The sequence below is a fragment of the Delphinapterus leucas genome, chromosome 11 (assembly GCF_059928025.1).
Source record: "Delphinapterus leucas isolate spDelLeu-1000000601 "Yukka" chromosome 11, BTC_Dleu_Yukka2, whole genome shotgun sequence".
Lineage (NCBI taxonomy): Eukaryota > Metazoa > Chordata > Mammalia > Artiodactyla > Monodontidae > Delphinapterus > Delphinapterus leucas.
The window spans coordinates 68,552,152-68,567,500 of NC_143139.1; the positions used below are offsets into that span (position 1 = coordinate 68,552,152).

Consider the following 15,349-nt stretch of genomic DNA (forward strand, 5'->3'; position numbering starts at 1 on the left):
CTAACAAGTCCCTAAGCATGGTGATGGCACCAAAAAAGAAGCAGTCTAACAACTCAAGAGAAGTGCTCTAGAACAACAGGTCTTCATTGTAACTCAAATGACATTGATGTAGCAGCAATGTCTGCAGGGTTTTTTTTGAAAACTACAAATATATATATAGTAAATTTAAATGTGAATATAATGGTCGGATTTTTCTTTTTCTTTTATTTTCTTACTATTTTATTTTTCTTTATATTTGTTATCTTGTGTTCTTACCTTGTATAATTTCTCCTCTTGCATGTTCTCCATACCCATCTTCATTGTTACGCTTTCCCCCCCTCCGTCTTTGAAATCACTGCTATGGCATTAGCACAGGTTTCCTAAACCTAATATAAATGATATCCTAACTTAAGTATTGTACTAGCTTACACGAACCAAGCTTAGTTTTACATAGAATTAAAATTCTGTTTTGAAAATCCTCAATATAATTTATAAATTCTACATATGGATAAGATAGCATGAGAACAATTAGACTTTAAATTCCGTCTACCAAAAATAATTATTTGCATTTTCTAAAACACTAAAAAACAAGCCCTATAAAATATAGGTTGCACTAAAACTACTCCTTTATTTTTCAAAATAGGTGGGTTTGAAACCAAGCTGGAAAAGCACTTAATCTATAAGTGACTGACATTATTTCTCTTACAGATGATTTAGCTCCCATGAATTAAATTGTCTTGTTTTTCTTTTTTTCTTGTGATAAAATTGTTAGCCTAGACTGAACTGCTTGGCCAAAATTTGATCTTTTTAAATAACAAATAAAATTTCCATACTTTTTCCCTAGGTAAGGAAGAAGAATTTATGTGTAAGGATACCACTGCAAATGAAAAATTAGAAAGGAATAAAGAATATACATACCAATGGCTTCATACACAGGTTGGGGTTCATGAAACTAGTTCCAGAAACATGAAATGGTGAGGTCATTTCCTTTAAATTAGATTTTTGTATTGCAAATACATCTTGAAAACTGAAACCTAGGTTAATTGTTCTAAAACAAACATGACTTTATATAGCCAAAGGCCAATACTCTACATTGCCAGGTTATAAATGGCCTCTTATGTAGAATAGATTTGATCACTGTTTATATTTTTCACCATAAAATATTCAAGAACTTAGTTTCTGTATTGCTTAAAAGCAACACAAATGATTGATGGTGATGATGAACCACACAAATGATTCTACTTTATAAAGTAAAATGCATGGTATTGATTAACTGTTTATAAATATCATATGTATTGGAGGTATAGTATTTTATTTTATGTTATTTTTGTTATCATATATGTTTGGCAGTTAAAATTATAATTCAACCCTGATGCCACTTTACTAGTCATGTAACTGATTTTCAATGATGTCTCAATGCTTTAGTTTCCTCTTCTTTATAGTGAGATGATAATAACTTATCTCTCTACTTCACAATAGAAGTGAGCTCTCAAGGTTGAGGGTATCAAATGTTGATGTCCCTTAGCAGCAAACAAGGTGCCTTGAGCTTAATAGGTAATCAATAAATTTTTATTACATTAATGTATGTATTAGTTTTCTAGGGCTGCCATAACAAAATACCACAGATTGTGTGGCTTTAAGAGCAGAGATGTGTCTATATTTTCTCACAGTTCTGGAGGTTTTAAGTCCAAGATCAAGGAGTCAGCAAATTTGGCTTCTTTAGAGGTCCGTCTCCTTGGCTTGCAGATGGCTACCTTCTCACTGTGTCCTCACATGACCATCCCTCCACCTGTGTTATCTGTGTTTTAACCTCTTCTTACAAGGACACCAGTTATATTGGATTAGGGCCCACCCCTATGACCTCTTTTTACCTTAAGTACCTCTTTAAAGGCCCTATCTTCACATAGTCATACTCTGAGGTATTGAAGATTAAGATCTGAACATATAAACTTCGAAGGAACAAAATTCAGCCCAAAAAATGTAACATAAAGCACTTATGTGCATAACCACTAAACCAAAGTTTTAAGGAAAAAGAAGTCTGGATATAATATTTTGACATAAATTTTTAAAAACTGAAGTATAGTTGATTTACAATGTGTTAGTTTCAGGTGTACAGCACATACCTATTCTTTTTCATGTTCTTTTCTCTTATAGGTTATTACAAAATATTGAGTATAGTTCCCTGTGCTATACAGCTGACATAAATTTTTAAGACTTTCATTTTAGCTACATATATCCACAAAACAGTAAAAAGAAGAAGCACTATTATAAGCATTTATTAAATATGTAAACCAGTATTGAATCTAAATGTAGATGACACTTTGGAAACATTTCCAGGGATTGTGGGTGATAACTATTTAAATGAATAACAAACAAATAAATCTACAGTTATGAGGGCTGAAACTTAATTTAGCAGAAAATTATAATGTGCAAAAATGAAACCTTTTTTTATAATATATACAAATGGAAACCTTTATATGTAGTCAATTCTATCCATATAATTTCTTTAAAAACATGGAAAAGAAAGTGAAGAATGAAAGTGAAATTAAAACATTTCAAAATCTGGATTGTTATATCCTATTTCATTGTGAGCAAAGAAAGTAGGAATAAAGCAATCAACATTTGAGACTTTTTTATTTTGCTAAGTATTCTAATTAATGCAAGCACAATTTATTTTATGTTGGTATTAATCAATTTAGCATAATTCATAACATGACATTCTTAGGACTGTAAACAAATATAGTATAACCCATAGCTTACCATCTGTATTAACCAGGTATAAGAGGTCTGGTTTAGAAATATAAAAGCATCTGTATAGATAATGTGAAAAATACAAGCAAAATGTTTCAGGATGTATTTTAGATATGCTTAAACATTTCACAACATCCCTTACTCCTAAATAAGTTATGTTTAAACATATAATGCAACAGGCAATTGTTGATGGATTTTCTGTTTTGAAAATACAATATAATATATAAAAGAAGATATAGGTAGTAATATCTTAAGAAAAATTGTTTTCAAAAACAGAAGTTCTTGAAAAGCCAAATATCAACAGAAGTTCATTGTGAGCATTAGTATAATGCCTTAAATACACCAGAGCTATTTTAAAAATAGGAAGTTTTGCCTTTCTTATAAGTAAGATATATAAGTACATGTAATAAAATATTTATATTTTCTATAATTTATTAACTATGGTTATTGGTACTTTCAGATTTTTGATCTGTTTATGTGCTTATGTTCGGCAAAGAAGGGTAGCATTAAAGTGCTGTTTAGAAATTTAAATTTCATGTCAAACTGAATTTTAAAATGACTATGAAAATATGTAAATTTGTATGTATTTTTGCATGTCACCTAATTTAAGAAAACTATTATTTCCATTTTGTAAATTATTTATTTCTCCCAAAATTTTCATTGGGCATGTCTTTCATAGTCTTCCTCTACATTTATATAATGATATGATTTCTGTTTTTGTCACTATGCAGCAATCACTTCTTGCCTGAGTTAGATCCAGATGTACTTAATGGTGGAAGAGTTCAGCTTGTGGTAAGAAATGTGTTTAAAGTTCAGAAAAAATGTTGTGCACACCAGTACTCAATAAATGGCACTTTAAGATATGTCCATAAGTAGTGTAAATTATGAAAATACCACAACTGTATCTTTTTGGGATAATGTCAAAATGCTATGTATTAAAATAGTACCATGTTTCCTTGGCTTGTAATATAACTTTAAAATATGATATTACTTTAAAATATTAATTCTATATGGTAGATTTTAAAATATTAGCATGCTACCGTATTTTTTAAAATACTCTGGACAAGAAGTTGTATGATAACATTATTTTCTAGAATATTTTAAGAGTAGGATATTTGAGGGAAACAGCAAATTACCCTCACAACTCAGGAAATCAAACCAGATAAAAATTAGAAAGTAATTGTGAACTCCACCATTCTAAGTAATAAAGTGTAAATTATTGGAGCTTAGGACTTCCCTGGTGGTGCAGTGGTTAAGACTTCATCTTCCAATCCAGGGAGTGCAGGTTTCGATCCCTGGTGGGGGAACTAAGAGCCCACATGCCTTGCAGCCAAAAAAACAAAACATAAAACAGAAGCGATATTGTAACACATTCAATAAAGACTTTTAAAAAATGGGCCACATCAAAAAAATTATTTTTTAATTGTTGGAGCTTTAGGAACAACCAAGTTCTAACTTGGTCACCAGAGTGTAGACTCTAGACAGTATAACTAATGGGCATTGCAAAAGTCAGTTGAACTATATATATGCTATTAGAAGGAAGACTATATTAGCAGAAGGAGAATGGCCAATATGGAGTCTAGAGAAAGAGTCCCCAAACAAGAAATTTTAAATGTGTTTCCAGAAATTTCCAGAGAAGAGGTTACCCTAACTAATGATGGAAGTGTGTGGCCTCCTTGGCAGGTGAAAATGGATGCATCAAGTGACCCTAACTTTATGACACCTTCCATTTATGTCAACTAGTAAATATTCCTTGCTCAAATTCTACATTCGCCAAGAAAACTGATTATAATTTAACTTACCACGTAGAATTTAGTATAAAAAGATAATGTATTCCCTAATGGGAACTGGTATTATCGTATCCAGGGCAGTTATTCATCATTCTCATGAATAACTCATTCAAGGAGTTTTCCTGAAAGAGGAGAAAAATTAGGACAATAGCTAAAATTAGTGTGTTTATGAAAATATATAGAATCTATGTACATATTTGAAATAATCACTCAGCAAGTATTTTCTTGCATTTTAATAGAGATCCCTGTGGCAGAGTGACATGTAGATTACCCTAGGAAAATTGGTACTTCAGGCTATTAACACCCTACGTGTTATTGACTAACACTTTTGCACAGATTTTTGTGTGGCCGCTTTGGAGCAAGAATGGGGAATATAAAAGTGCCAAGGAATGCCAGGATAAAGGAAGGGATATTACATTTAATTATTATACCTCTAAAAATGAATGAAAACAGATTGGGTAGATTACTAATCAAAATGGTTCTATGAGATTAATGCTCTGACATTAACCTCCTTCCTCCCTATCCCACTATATTATACTACCTACAAATGTATGGCAAATACATAGCAATGATAAATGATTTTTTTAATATGTTGAAGAGGTACAGCTGTACACAAAACAAGGTAAGTATTAATAGTAGTAGAACAGACTTTTTTTTTTTTGAGTCAAGACAGGGGAATGGATCAAGGATTTATGCGAAAAGGATACTGGGGTAATTGAAGGCCAAGAGTGGAAATCATGCAGGGTGTTGGAGAATAAAAACACCCTACTAGTGGGGGAACTTGTACAGATAATTGCACAACTGGGACCAGGCCACAACTAAGAGGAAAATCTTAAGATTTTAAAAAGCTGCAACTGCTGCTACTATAAGATCCTCAAAGACATAAGAATAACACCCATAATAAAAGGACAGAAAATTATGGAACAAAAATGATCAAATTTTAATTAAAGGAGAGATGGATATGCAAATAAGCCTATTATAAATTCTGGAAATAAAAAATATCATTGAACTGAACCCTCGACTAGACATCATAGAGAATTAGTGAATTGAAAGTTTATTTACAAAGGAACAATAGATTGACAGCTAACATCATATCAGAACAAGGCATACCAAAAGACAATGGAGTTATTTCTTAATAATAGGGATGAATATAAATATCATCTAGAATATTCATCACTAACCTTCAAAAGTGAGGACAGTTAGACATAATCAAACGTTCAAATGCTGGGTTTTGAGGAAGCTAATAAATAACCTCTCTGTCTTCCAAATGGGATTAAAGCATATTGTATGACAGACAGGAATGAGAAAAATGGAAACAAGATATTATTTTACTTACTTCCACATATATACTTCAGAAGGCATGTCATAGAGCTAGACAATTATATTGTTTATTAAATTTATCCCCCCAAAACGCTAGCATTTTCCTGCAGAAGACAGTCATAGTTCAGGTTCTCCAGAAAACATACTCTGAGATTCTGATATTTGAAAGCAGGATGTTAATTGGGGAGGCTTTCAGGAACAACTCCTTTGAGGGATGAAAAAAGGAGGATTGAGCAGAAGGAGAAGGTGAATTTTCAAAAGAGTTAAATGATAAATCTTAACATTAATATGTGCAAGGCCCCTACAATGATAACTACCAAACATTGCTTATAAAAAAATCAAAGAGATATACCACATGCATTAATAGGAAGACTCAAATTGTAAGATGTCAGTTCTTTCCAAATGATCCAAATGATCTAAGTTAATAATAATAAACTTTAGAAAGCTTTTTAGTAGAAATGGACAGATTTTTAAAATGGAATTTTAAATATGAAAATGCATAAGACCTAGAATAGTCAATGCACTCTTGAAAAGGAATAGTAAGGAGAGTCACACTATTTGATTTCAAGACTTGCTATAAAACCCCAGTAATCAAGACTGTATGTTATGTTCATAAAGAAAAAAAAAAATCAATCAATGGAAAAGAATAGAGAGTCCAGACGAATACCATACTTATAAAGTTAATTGATTTCCTTAAAGATACTAAAGCAATTAAAAAGAGGGAAAGAATAATTTTTTCAACAAATAGTGCCGGGCAACTGGACATCTACATGGAAAAAAGAAATGAATCTCAACTCCTACTTCACATCTTACTTAAAAATAAATTTGAGATGAATCGTGGGTCTAAATGTAGAAGCTAACATTATAAAAATTCTCAAAGAAAACATAGTATGGTATTTTCAAAAACCTGAAGTAGGCAAAGATTTCTCAGATAAAACAAAAAAAGCATAATCAAAAAAAGAAAAAAGTAAAGGTTACTTAGTAACTGACATTGTTTTCTATTTTGAAAGAAACAATCTTTTGGATATTAATGGCTTAGATGATAAGGTTTTTGGAAGGCATGTGTTCACAAATATTTTCTTGACATGTAGGTATTGTCTTGTTTGGAGGAGGGTGGGATTTCTGCGTTTTAAGTAGGTGTAGTGAAATTATGTCATTAAATTGAAGCAAATAAAACCTGATTTTAAAATCCTGAGGCTTACAGATAAAGCCTCTTTAGCCAGCAGGAGAGTCCCCTATGTGGTTAACATGTTTTTCCTTGTTTTGTAACTGGTCTCACCAAAATTGTGGTATTGCTTTGATAGTTACCCCTTATTCCTGACTGGTTCTTTTGATGTCTTAACATTGATGGAGCTATTCTAATGGGAACATTAAATACGTACTCTTGTGCACTAACTGAAATAAAATCGGGAAAGAATGTGTTACATTTTTTAGACTAAAATCACAAGTGTAAATTGGAAGCCAATTGTTATTTATTTCATTTTCAACAGTTTTCTACTGAGGTTTTTTGACAAAACAATTGTATCACTTAGCCAGATACATTTTAAAAAGTGACTGATGCTATAGAATGGTTTCTATTCTGAGTTCAGTAATAGCAAACTTGCTCACTTAACAATGAGAAGGTCATGAATATGGGTGGGAAGGTGGGAAGGGGATGTAAAGGAGAAGAGCAAAGATCTGGATCTGAAAGAAGATTATCTTTAGATTCAGGTTTCATGAGTTTTTGTAGCTCATCATATGGGGATAGCTTTTTAACCACAGCGATGGTTTTATGGCTTTATTTCACTCTATTTAAATTTTTCTCACATCAAACATTAAGGACAATGCTTTCTCACAGGACTTCAAGCATTCTGTGGCTTGGGTGAAATCCCAGCTACTTTGAGGCTGCTTTGCATTCCATCATGGCATTTTCTCCCACTTCAGGGCTGAATCCTGATAAATCCTTACTTAATGATATTAGACATTATGTAAAAACAATATTTTATAGTCAAGAAGTGACCCTTTCAACTCTTAAGTTCAGCCCAAGATAGTAATAAAAGTTCTGAGAGTAATTTTAGATGAAATAAATTACCTAACATATATGTCCTTAAAATAAAATATCTTGAAATTTCTATCTATCCTTACTCCCAAATTAGACTTAATATATAGTATTTTTATATTAATAATGACTATAATGAGAAGGCAGAGATCTTTTGTGACTTTGTAGTATACAAATATGTGATGAAAGGCATTTCAGGGAATTTTATAAGTAGTAAAACATAAATATTGCAGAAAATAATCCAATGTGACATTTCTAACATTCAATTAAGAATTAAATAATATCCTTGGTAAATAAATGATGTTAAGTTATTTAAAGTTTCGTCAGTTGCCTTTAAGATTGATTTTCATCAAAATTACTGTACTAAAGTATTTTCTTTTGTTGTACAGACTCAAATAGCAAACCTCAATTTTAAAATTGGCTCTTATTTGCAAAAAATGCTTTGACATAGTGCATTTGTTCTGCCTGGGCAGAAATAAAGGATTGTGGTATCATTTTGGAGAAGGTTGTTTGACAGAGCCTGTTTGTTTATTTGGGGTAATGTGAGCTGCATTCAGAAAATGTCATATTTTGTTTCATGATTGTATACATTCTCTCCCACTGCTCCCAGGCAAGGCTTGTAAGCAGAGAAGACACGGATTTAGAACTTTTTTCCATGACCAATGGAAGTGCTTTGTCTGTGAAGAGAGAAAAAAAAAATCAGGCACACAGACACTCAGCAGGATCTTCAAGTAAGTTGTGGTTTCCTTCAGAATTAATTTAGAAATCACAAATGAATTGATGGAAACTAATGCCAGCAAGCATCCTTTAACAGATAAGGGGTAGGATGCCAGCAACCAGAACTGCCCAAAACTATGCATTTGAATTTTTTCCTTCTTTAAATGTCTTCTTTTGATATAAACAGAATTAAATTATTTCAAAATTAATAGCATCAGTTTTTATTTTAATTGTATCCTGTGACTCAGTGGTCTACTCCCCCACCCCCCAACCCCCATGGATTGTATTGAATTCTTTGATCATTTAGTTCTAAAAGAATTTGTTTAGGCTAATTGTAAAAAGTTGGATTTATATATCAAAGTAGTGTGTTTTGGTCTTTTGTCATTAATTTAATATATATTGTAAGTAAAGTTTGTTTTTGAAGGAAATTTTTTTTTAAATAACAGATTTTAGATAATAATTTTATACTGTCAAAACCATGCTCTTAAAAACTATTTCCACTGAAAAGATGACAGTTTATATTTCTTAATGATGACTTTTTCCAATTGTAAACTTGTCACACACATCTGTTACCTTTAATTTGGTAATATAACTATATATATATCATGGTTTCAACAAGAATTGCCTAGCAGTTCTTAACTCTGAAAAGATTGTAAACATTAAAAAATATCTGTATCTTAGGATATTTGGGGGTAATAAAGCATAATTTTTTCAAACTCTTCAATTAACTTACACTGTAGAGATTTTGAAATATCTTCTACAGTGTTATGGTATATGAGTATAAAAGATGTTTCATTTAATACCGTATTTTGTTAATTTTCCCAAAGTATACTGAACCTCAAAAGTCCACACATTAACTTACACTTCATTTTAAGGAACAGTTATTCTATAAAAAGATTTATTATTCATTGATGGTATGGTTATATACACACAAAGTCAATATTTGATTGAATATGAACAATTCAACAGTCCGGATGATGCTCTTCAGATAAATGAAAACTTCAAAATGGTTCTCTGACTTTTCATCCAGATGCTTGGTATTATTAGATTACAGTCATTTAAATCCATTAATACATGCAAGTTCATTTTGATAAATTTTAATTTTGTTTTAAAATTATTCTTTTAATATGTCTAACTTAAAAATATTTCCCAGCCTTCAAAGTTCTTAGAGTGCTTGAATTCTCCTTACTTAATTATAGAATCTGGTCATGAAAGGTTACTCTAGTCAATATGGTTAAGAAATATTTTAGGTTCATTCACCTAAGTAAAATTATTCATTTAATATAAATTTTCTACAGCAACATAATGTGTTAATTACATCAATTATATATATATATATATATATATATATATATATATACATATGCATTTCAGGAGGAAATGTGCCACACATAATAATGAATATTGCCATATCCATTTTAAGCATTGCCTATTACAAACTCATATCACTTCGAAGCAGTGTAGGTAAAAAGAAACAAACCGAATAAAATTTTAACAAAAATTGCCTTTTCACTGTACAGAATAACAAAGCTTCTGTTCATAATGTACCATCTGAATGTTAAAACATAAATAACTCAATGTCAGCAGCTATCCTGAAATGCACAAGCTTCATCTTTCACTTACATAGACACTGAATCATAGATTTTAGAGTATACAAGATCATTATAGAGAGTTCATTTCTTAACACTTTCTCTAAGAAACTGTAGTAAGGCAATTCTCACTGTAATTTCAATTAGTTTGTCAATAAGTGACATTATTGCAAACACTACTAATCACTAAATCTGTCCATCCTCATTGTAATTTCAGTTAGTCAATAAGTGATGTTATTGCCAACATTACTAATCACTAAATCTGTTCACTTAGTGACAATTTAAGACAAGCCACTTTAGAAACATAGAGTTTCTATTAAATAACAGAATGAATATGAATAAATACTACTTGCTGCATTACTGTCATTACTAGTTTACTATAATAGTCATGTAATATAACGGTAAAGGATGTGAGTGAGCTCAGACACCAGTTTGCCTAGATCTGTATCATGACTTAATTTCCTCATCCTTAAAATGGGAATGATACCTACCTTGCAGAGTTGTTTTAGGATCAAATGTAGCACGTTTAGAATAGAATCTGGCTCAGAATAAGTGCTTAGTAAATGTTCTTTGTAATTGCTACCCACACATAGCTGTTAAAAAAAAAAAATCAATTGAGGTAAGAGTAAGACATTGAAGTCTCTAGTGTCAAGTCACACGGGCTAATGAGCTCAGCTTAAAAGAAATGTACTCTTAATAGTTACTTGACTGAAAACCCTGGCATAGCTTATTACCCATAGAAATCTTTTAACTCTTAAAGTCTTTGGGTCCTAGGCCCCCATGGTCCTGGTCCAACCACTTACAGTCTTGGTATTTTGAAAGCTCTTTTTCCAACAGCTGTCTCTCTCTCAAAATCTTGTCACCTTATTAAAATATTTCTTTTAGCTTTGCAAGCCAAATCTAGAGAGTAGTTTATGGGCTGCAGCTCTAAAATTCTTTCAGCCTTTGAGCTTTTCTAGGTATTTCTCTTTAAATGTTGCTGTAATATTTGTAACATGTATTCTTTACAATTAGATACATTCAGGTTTAAAAACCCTATTCCACCATCACATGTAAGTTGTGTGACCTTGGATAAATTATTTAACCTCTGAGAATGAGTTTATGATCTATAAAATGGAAGTATAATGTCTATCCCATAGAGTTGTAGTGAGGAATAAATAAGTAAAAATATATGTAAAGTATGTGATATATTGCCTAGTAATAAGTAAGGGTTTAAAGTATAGTCCTTGTTGTTTGTATTGTTTGTTATTGTTGTATGTTTTATGTTACTGCTGCATTACTTTAAATAACTTCAAAGTGGAGTTGTCTTCCTTTTCTGTGTGTCAAATAATTCCAGAACCACTGTACTTTCAGCATGCTATCCATCTCAAGCAATACTGTCTTTTCTTAGAGAATTTCCTGGTTTTTTGTCCTTTTCCTTTTAGGTCTTATTGCTCTCTTACAGAAGGCCAAGGGGATCTTCTGCTACCTATCTTTATAATCTATCTAATGACTTGAAAAGAGATGAAAGAGGTCACATTCTTATTTAAAAATGTGCCATTTATAAAATGACTATGCCAAGAAATTTCCTCATTTAGACAATATTTAGATTAAAATATTTGATTTCCTTAAATGGTTTTGGTTTTGGTTTTCTCGATTAATGTTCCCATTTAATACTTAAAATAAAGGATGCATTACAGTAATAATAACTTTATTGCTCTAGCAATTTATAGCTTAACCAATTTCTTTTAATTATCTTTTCTTATTTATAATGATTATTTTTCTTTGATAGCTAATATAAATGAGACTTAGAGAGTTTATTTAATTTGACTTTGGCACAAAAAAAACTTAGCAAGGGAAAGCAGCAACTTGAACCCATCTTTTCTAATTCCAAACTCAGTGCTATATATTGTCTTCTGTTCTTCCTTGGGCCAAAATATATAGCTTAGTAAGAATAGAACATAATTAATGTAGTTCTTCTTATTCATTCATTCAAGAGCCATTTATTGATTGATCATTACTCACTGTATACCTAGTTTAGGTTTCCAGTTGCCGCCTTCTCATCATCTCCGCACTTTCCAGGACATACTCCATTTTCAAAGTTAGCCAGGGACTGAGAATCCACAATACCTCTGTAAGAGTGCATACTCAGCCCCAAATCAGCTTCTTCTTTGAGCATGTCTAAATTCTCATGATATGTAAGCCCTTTTAATATGGTACTGAATTTTCTGAATATGGAAAAAATTATTTTTCGGAAGTAAAACAGCTAATGCTGTTGGAGTGAAGAAGCCTTCTTGGAGGCAATTGACCTGTACCTAGAATGACATTTGGGATTTAAGTAAGGAAAAAAGTGGAAATAAATCCACTAAACAAAGGCAAAGGGTGAAATATATTTGTGAAACTTTGAGGAGTCTGTCTGGACCAGAGGTTCCACATACTGAAGTAATGTAAAATAAGGTTGAATTAAAAATGAAGCCTAGTTTCAGGTAAGTTTGAAAGCCAAGTGGAGGAATTTGACTTTCCTACTGATAATGAGTAACAAATATTTCTGAAAATACCTTAGTGTTTCAGAAAGCCTAAGATCAGTTGAAGAAAGGCCTTCTGAGTCAATCCTAACATTATACAATGACTCCAATATATTGACAAAGTAATTTTACAGCTCTTATCAAAAAAGGTTAATTCGATTATCAAAAGTACAAAGTGAAATATATAGTTTACTAGATGTCAGCGCTCTGTAGTATGTGGAGATTGAGAGACTAAGGTGGTAGCTAAAGCAAAAGTAGATTTCAAGGATGACCATTAAAGTTTACTCCAAATATACTAAGTGCATTCCATTGACATAAATTAAAATTTGCAAGTCAAGAATTATTAGCATGTTATATATTCATGTATGTCTGTATGTATATATGTACATATTTATGTATCTAATTTGTACATAGCTGCAGTATACACACGTAATATGCATTTATAATCCCTCACTGAGTAAACTTAAGACTTAAATGGTGTTGCATATATCTGTGGGTCATTACATAAACCACATCATGGGTACGTAGTGGGTGCAAGCAATTGCATGCCTACAATAAGCAAAGCACTCTACAGATCATTAAGCAAGTACAAAGATGGAGAGGAACAAGAGTTAGAACAGCCAACAGTGTTGAAGGAGAAGAACAAAGTTGGAAGGCCAACACATCCACTTCAATACTTACAATAAAGAAAAAAGCAAATTAAAATGAGATACCACTATACACCTATTAAAGTGGCCAAAATCTAGAACACTGACAAAACCAGATGCTGGCAAAGATGTGGAGCAATAGGGTCTCTCATTCATTGCTAGTGGGAATGCAAAATGGCACAGCCACTTTGGAAGACAGTTTGGCACTCTCTTACAAAACTAAACATACTCTTACCATAAGATCCAGCAGTTTTGCTCCTTGGTATTTACTCAAAGGAGTTGAAAGCTTACGTCCATAGAACAACCCGCACATGGATGTTTATAGCAGCATTATTCATAATTGCCAAAATTTGGAAGCAACCAAGATGTCATTTAGTGGGTGAATGGCTAAATAATCTGTAGTACATCAGATAATGGAATATTGCTCAAGGCTAAAAAGAAATGAGCTACCAAGCCATGAAAAGACATGGAGGAAACTTAATTGCATATTAATAAGTGAAAAAAGTCAATCTGAAAAGGCTACATACTGTATGATTCCAACTATGTGACATTCTTGAAAAGGTAAAATTATGGAAACAGTAAAAATGTCAAAGGTTGTACGGGGTTGGGTGGAAGAAGAATAGGTTGAGCATAAAGGATTTTTAGGGCAGTGAAAATAATCCGTATGATACCGTAATGATGAATACATGCCATTCATTATACATTTTTCCTGACCCATAGAATGTACAAAACCAAAATCCAAGAGTGAACTGTAATGTAAACTGTGGACTTCGGGTGATTATATTTTGTCAATTTAATTTCATCATTTGTAGCAAAGGTCCCTCTCTGGTGGGGATGTTGATAATGAAGGAGGCTATGCATGAGTGGGGGCAGGAGGTATATGGGAAGTCTCTGTACCTTCCTCTCAATTTTTCTGTGAACGTGAAACTGCTCTAAAAAAATAATCTTAATAAAAGTGAGGAGGGGAAAAAAGAAAAAACGTGAAAAGAAAAACTCAGAAAGGTGTTCCTTACCAGCTATTGCCTGAGATTTCCTTTGGAATAGGTGGGATTTAGTTTTTAATTTTATAAATAAATTGTCCAGAGCTAAGGATGCAGAAAGTTGTAGAGCTGAGACTCAAATCTGAGTCTCCTGATTCCTAGTGTAAAGATATCAATTGCTTCCCATCCAACTTGTCTGCATCATGAATGCTTTGCTTCTATCTATCTCAACGTAAAGATGGGACAAAAAGACAATATTGTAAATTATGATTTCTTTTTTAAAAAAAGTACAAAGAGGAATTGTATATGCTTAGCACATAGAAAGCACTTAAGAGAATAAATGAATTTATCAGCCATTGTTGCTTTTCTCCTATATCTTATATTCATATCACCTTATTTTTCAATGGATATTATCTTCTCCAGAACAAGGGAAAACATTTCCATTAACATTTTATGTCCTTCTCTCTAAACTGTTTGTATGAGATTTATACTAGTAAATGGTTACAGATTTTAAAGAAAGGTTGTAATATGTTATAAATAGCACTCTATTATGGAATTCAGTCAACATGAAGACAGAATTTTGAAGGACTTAGCCTCTATCAGGGAGGAAAATCTAAACACTTTATTTCAGATTCCATTGGCCACAACAGTGTGGTACTAATTTTCCATGTTTCTTGTTTATTCTCCTTCTCCCCTGCTAGTGTGTATGTTCCAGGGGGGCAGGGAATTTAACGGAGTATCCTTGGTGCCTAGACTAACTCTGGCACATGGTAGGGCCTTTGACGTATATTTGACGAATGAATTAATGTATGAATGAATGAATATGGCCATCCTTTAGCTGCATTAGAGCCAGAAAAGAAAATATCTGACATTTTTTTCGAGTTCCGTAGCGGGAGGCAGGCTGTACTGACAAAGAAGGTGGGTAGAAGGTTTACTGTTTGGTAGACATTCAAGTATCTGCCAAGGCTTCTAAAAGCACCTGGCCTGTTCAAACTCCTGGTACTATTATCATTAAAGAGGACAATCTACCTAAA

At 32.2% G+C, this 15,349-nt stretch overlaps 1 protein-coding gene across 1 annotated transcript in view; it reads left to right on the forward strand.

The window, feature by feature from the left end:
• Positions 1-15,349, forward strand: part of LRRIQ1 (leucine rich repeats and IQ motif containing 1) — a 196,710-nt gene that overhangs the window by 165,305 nt on the left and 16,056 nt on the right. Inside the window, exons 23-25 of the mRNA XM_022552414.3 lie at positions 824-953; positions 3,462-3,522; positions 8,489-8,609. Of these exons, the coding sequence (XP_022408122.2) occupies positions 824-953; positions 3,462-3,522; positions 8,489-8,609 (312 nt within the window). The remainder of the gene's footprint in view (positions 1-823; positions 954-3,461; positions 3,523-8,488; positions 8,610-15,349) is intronic.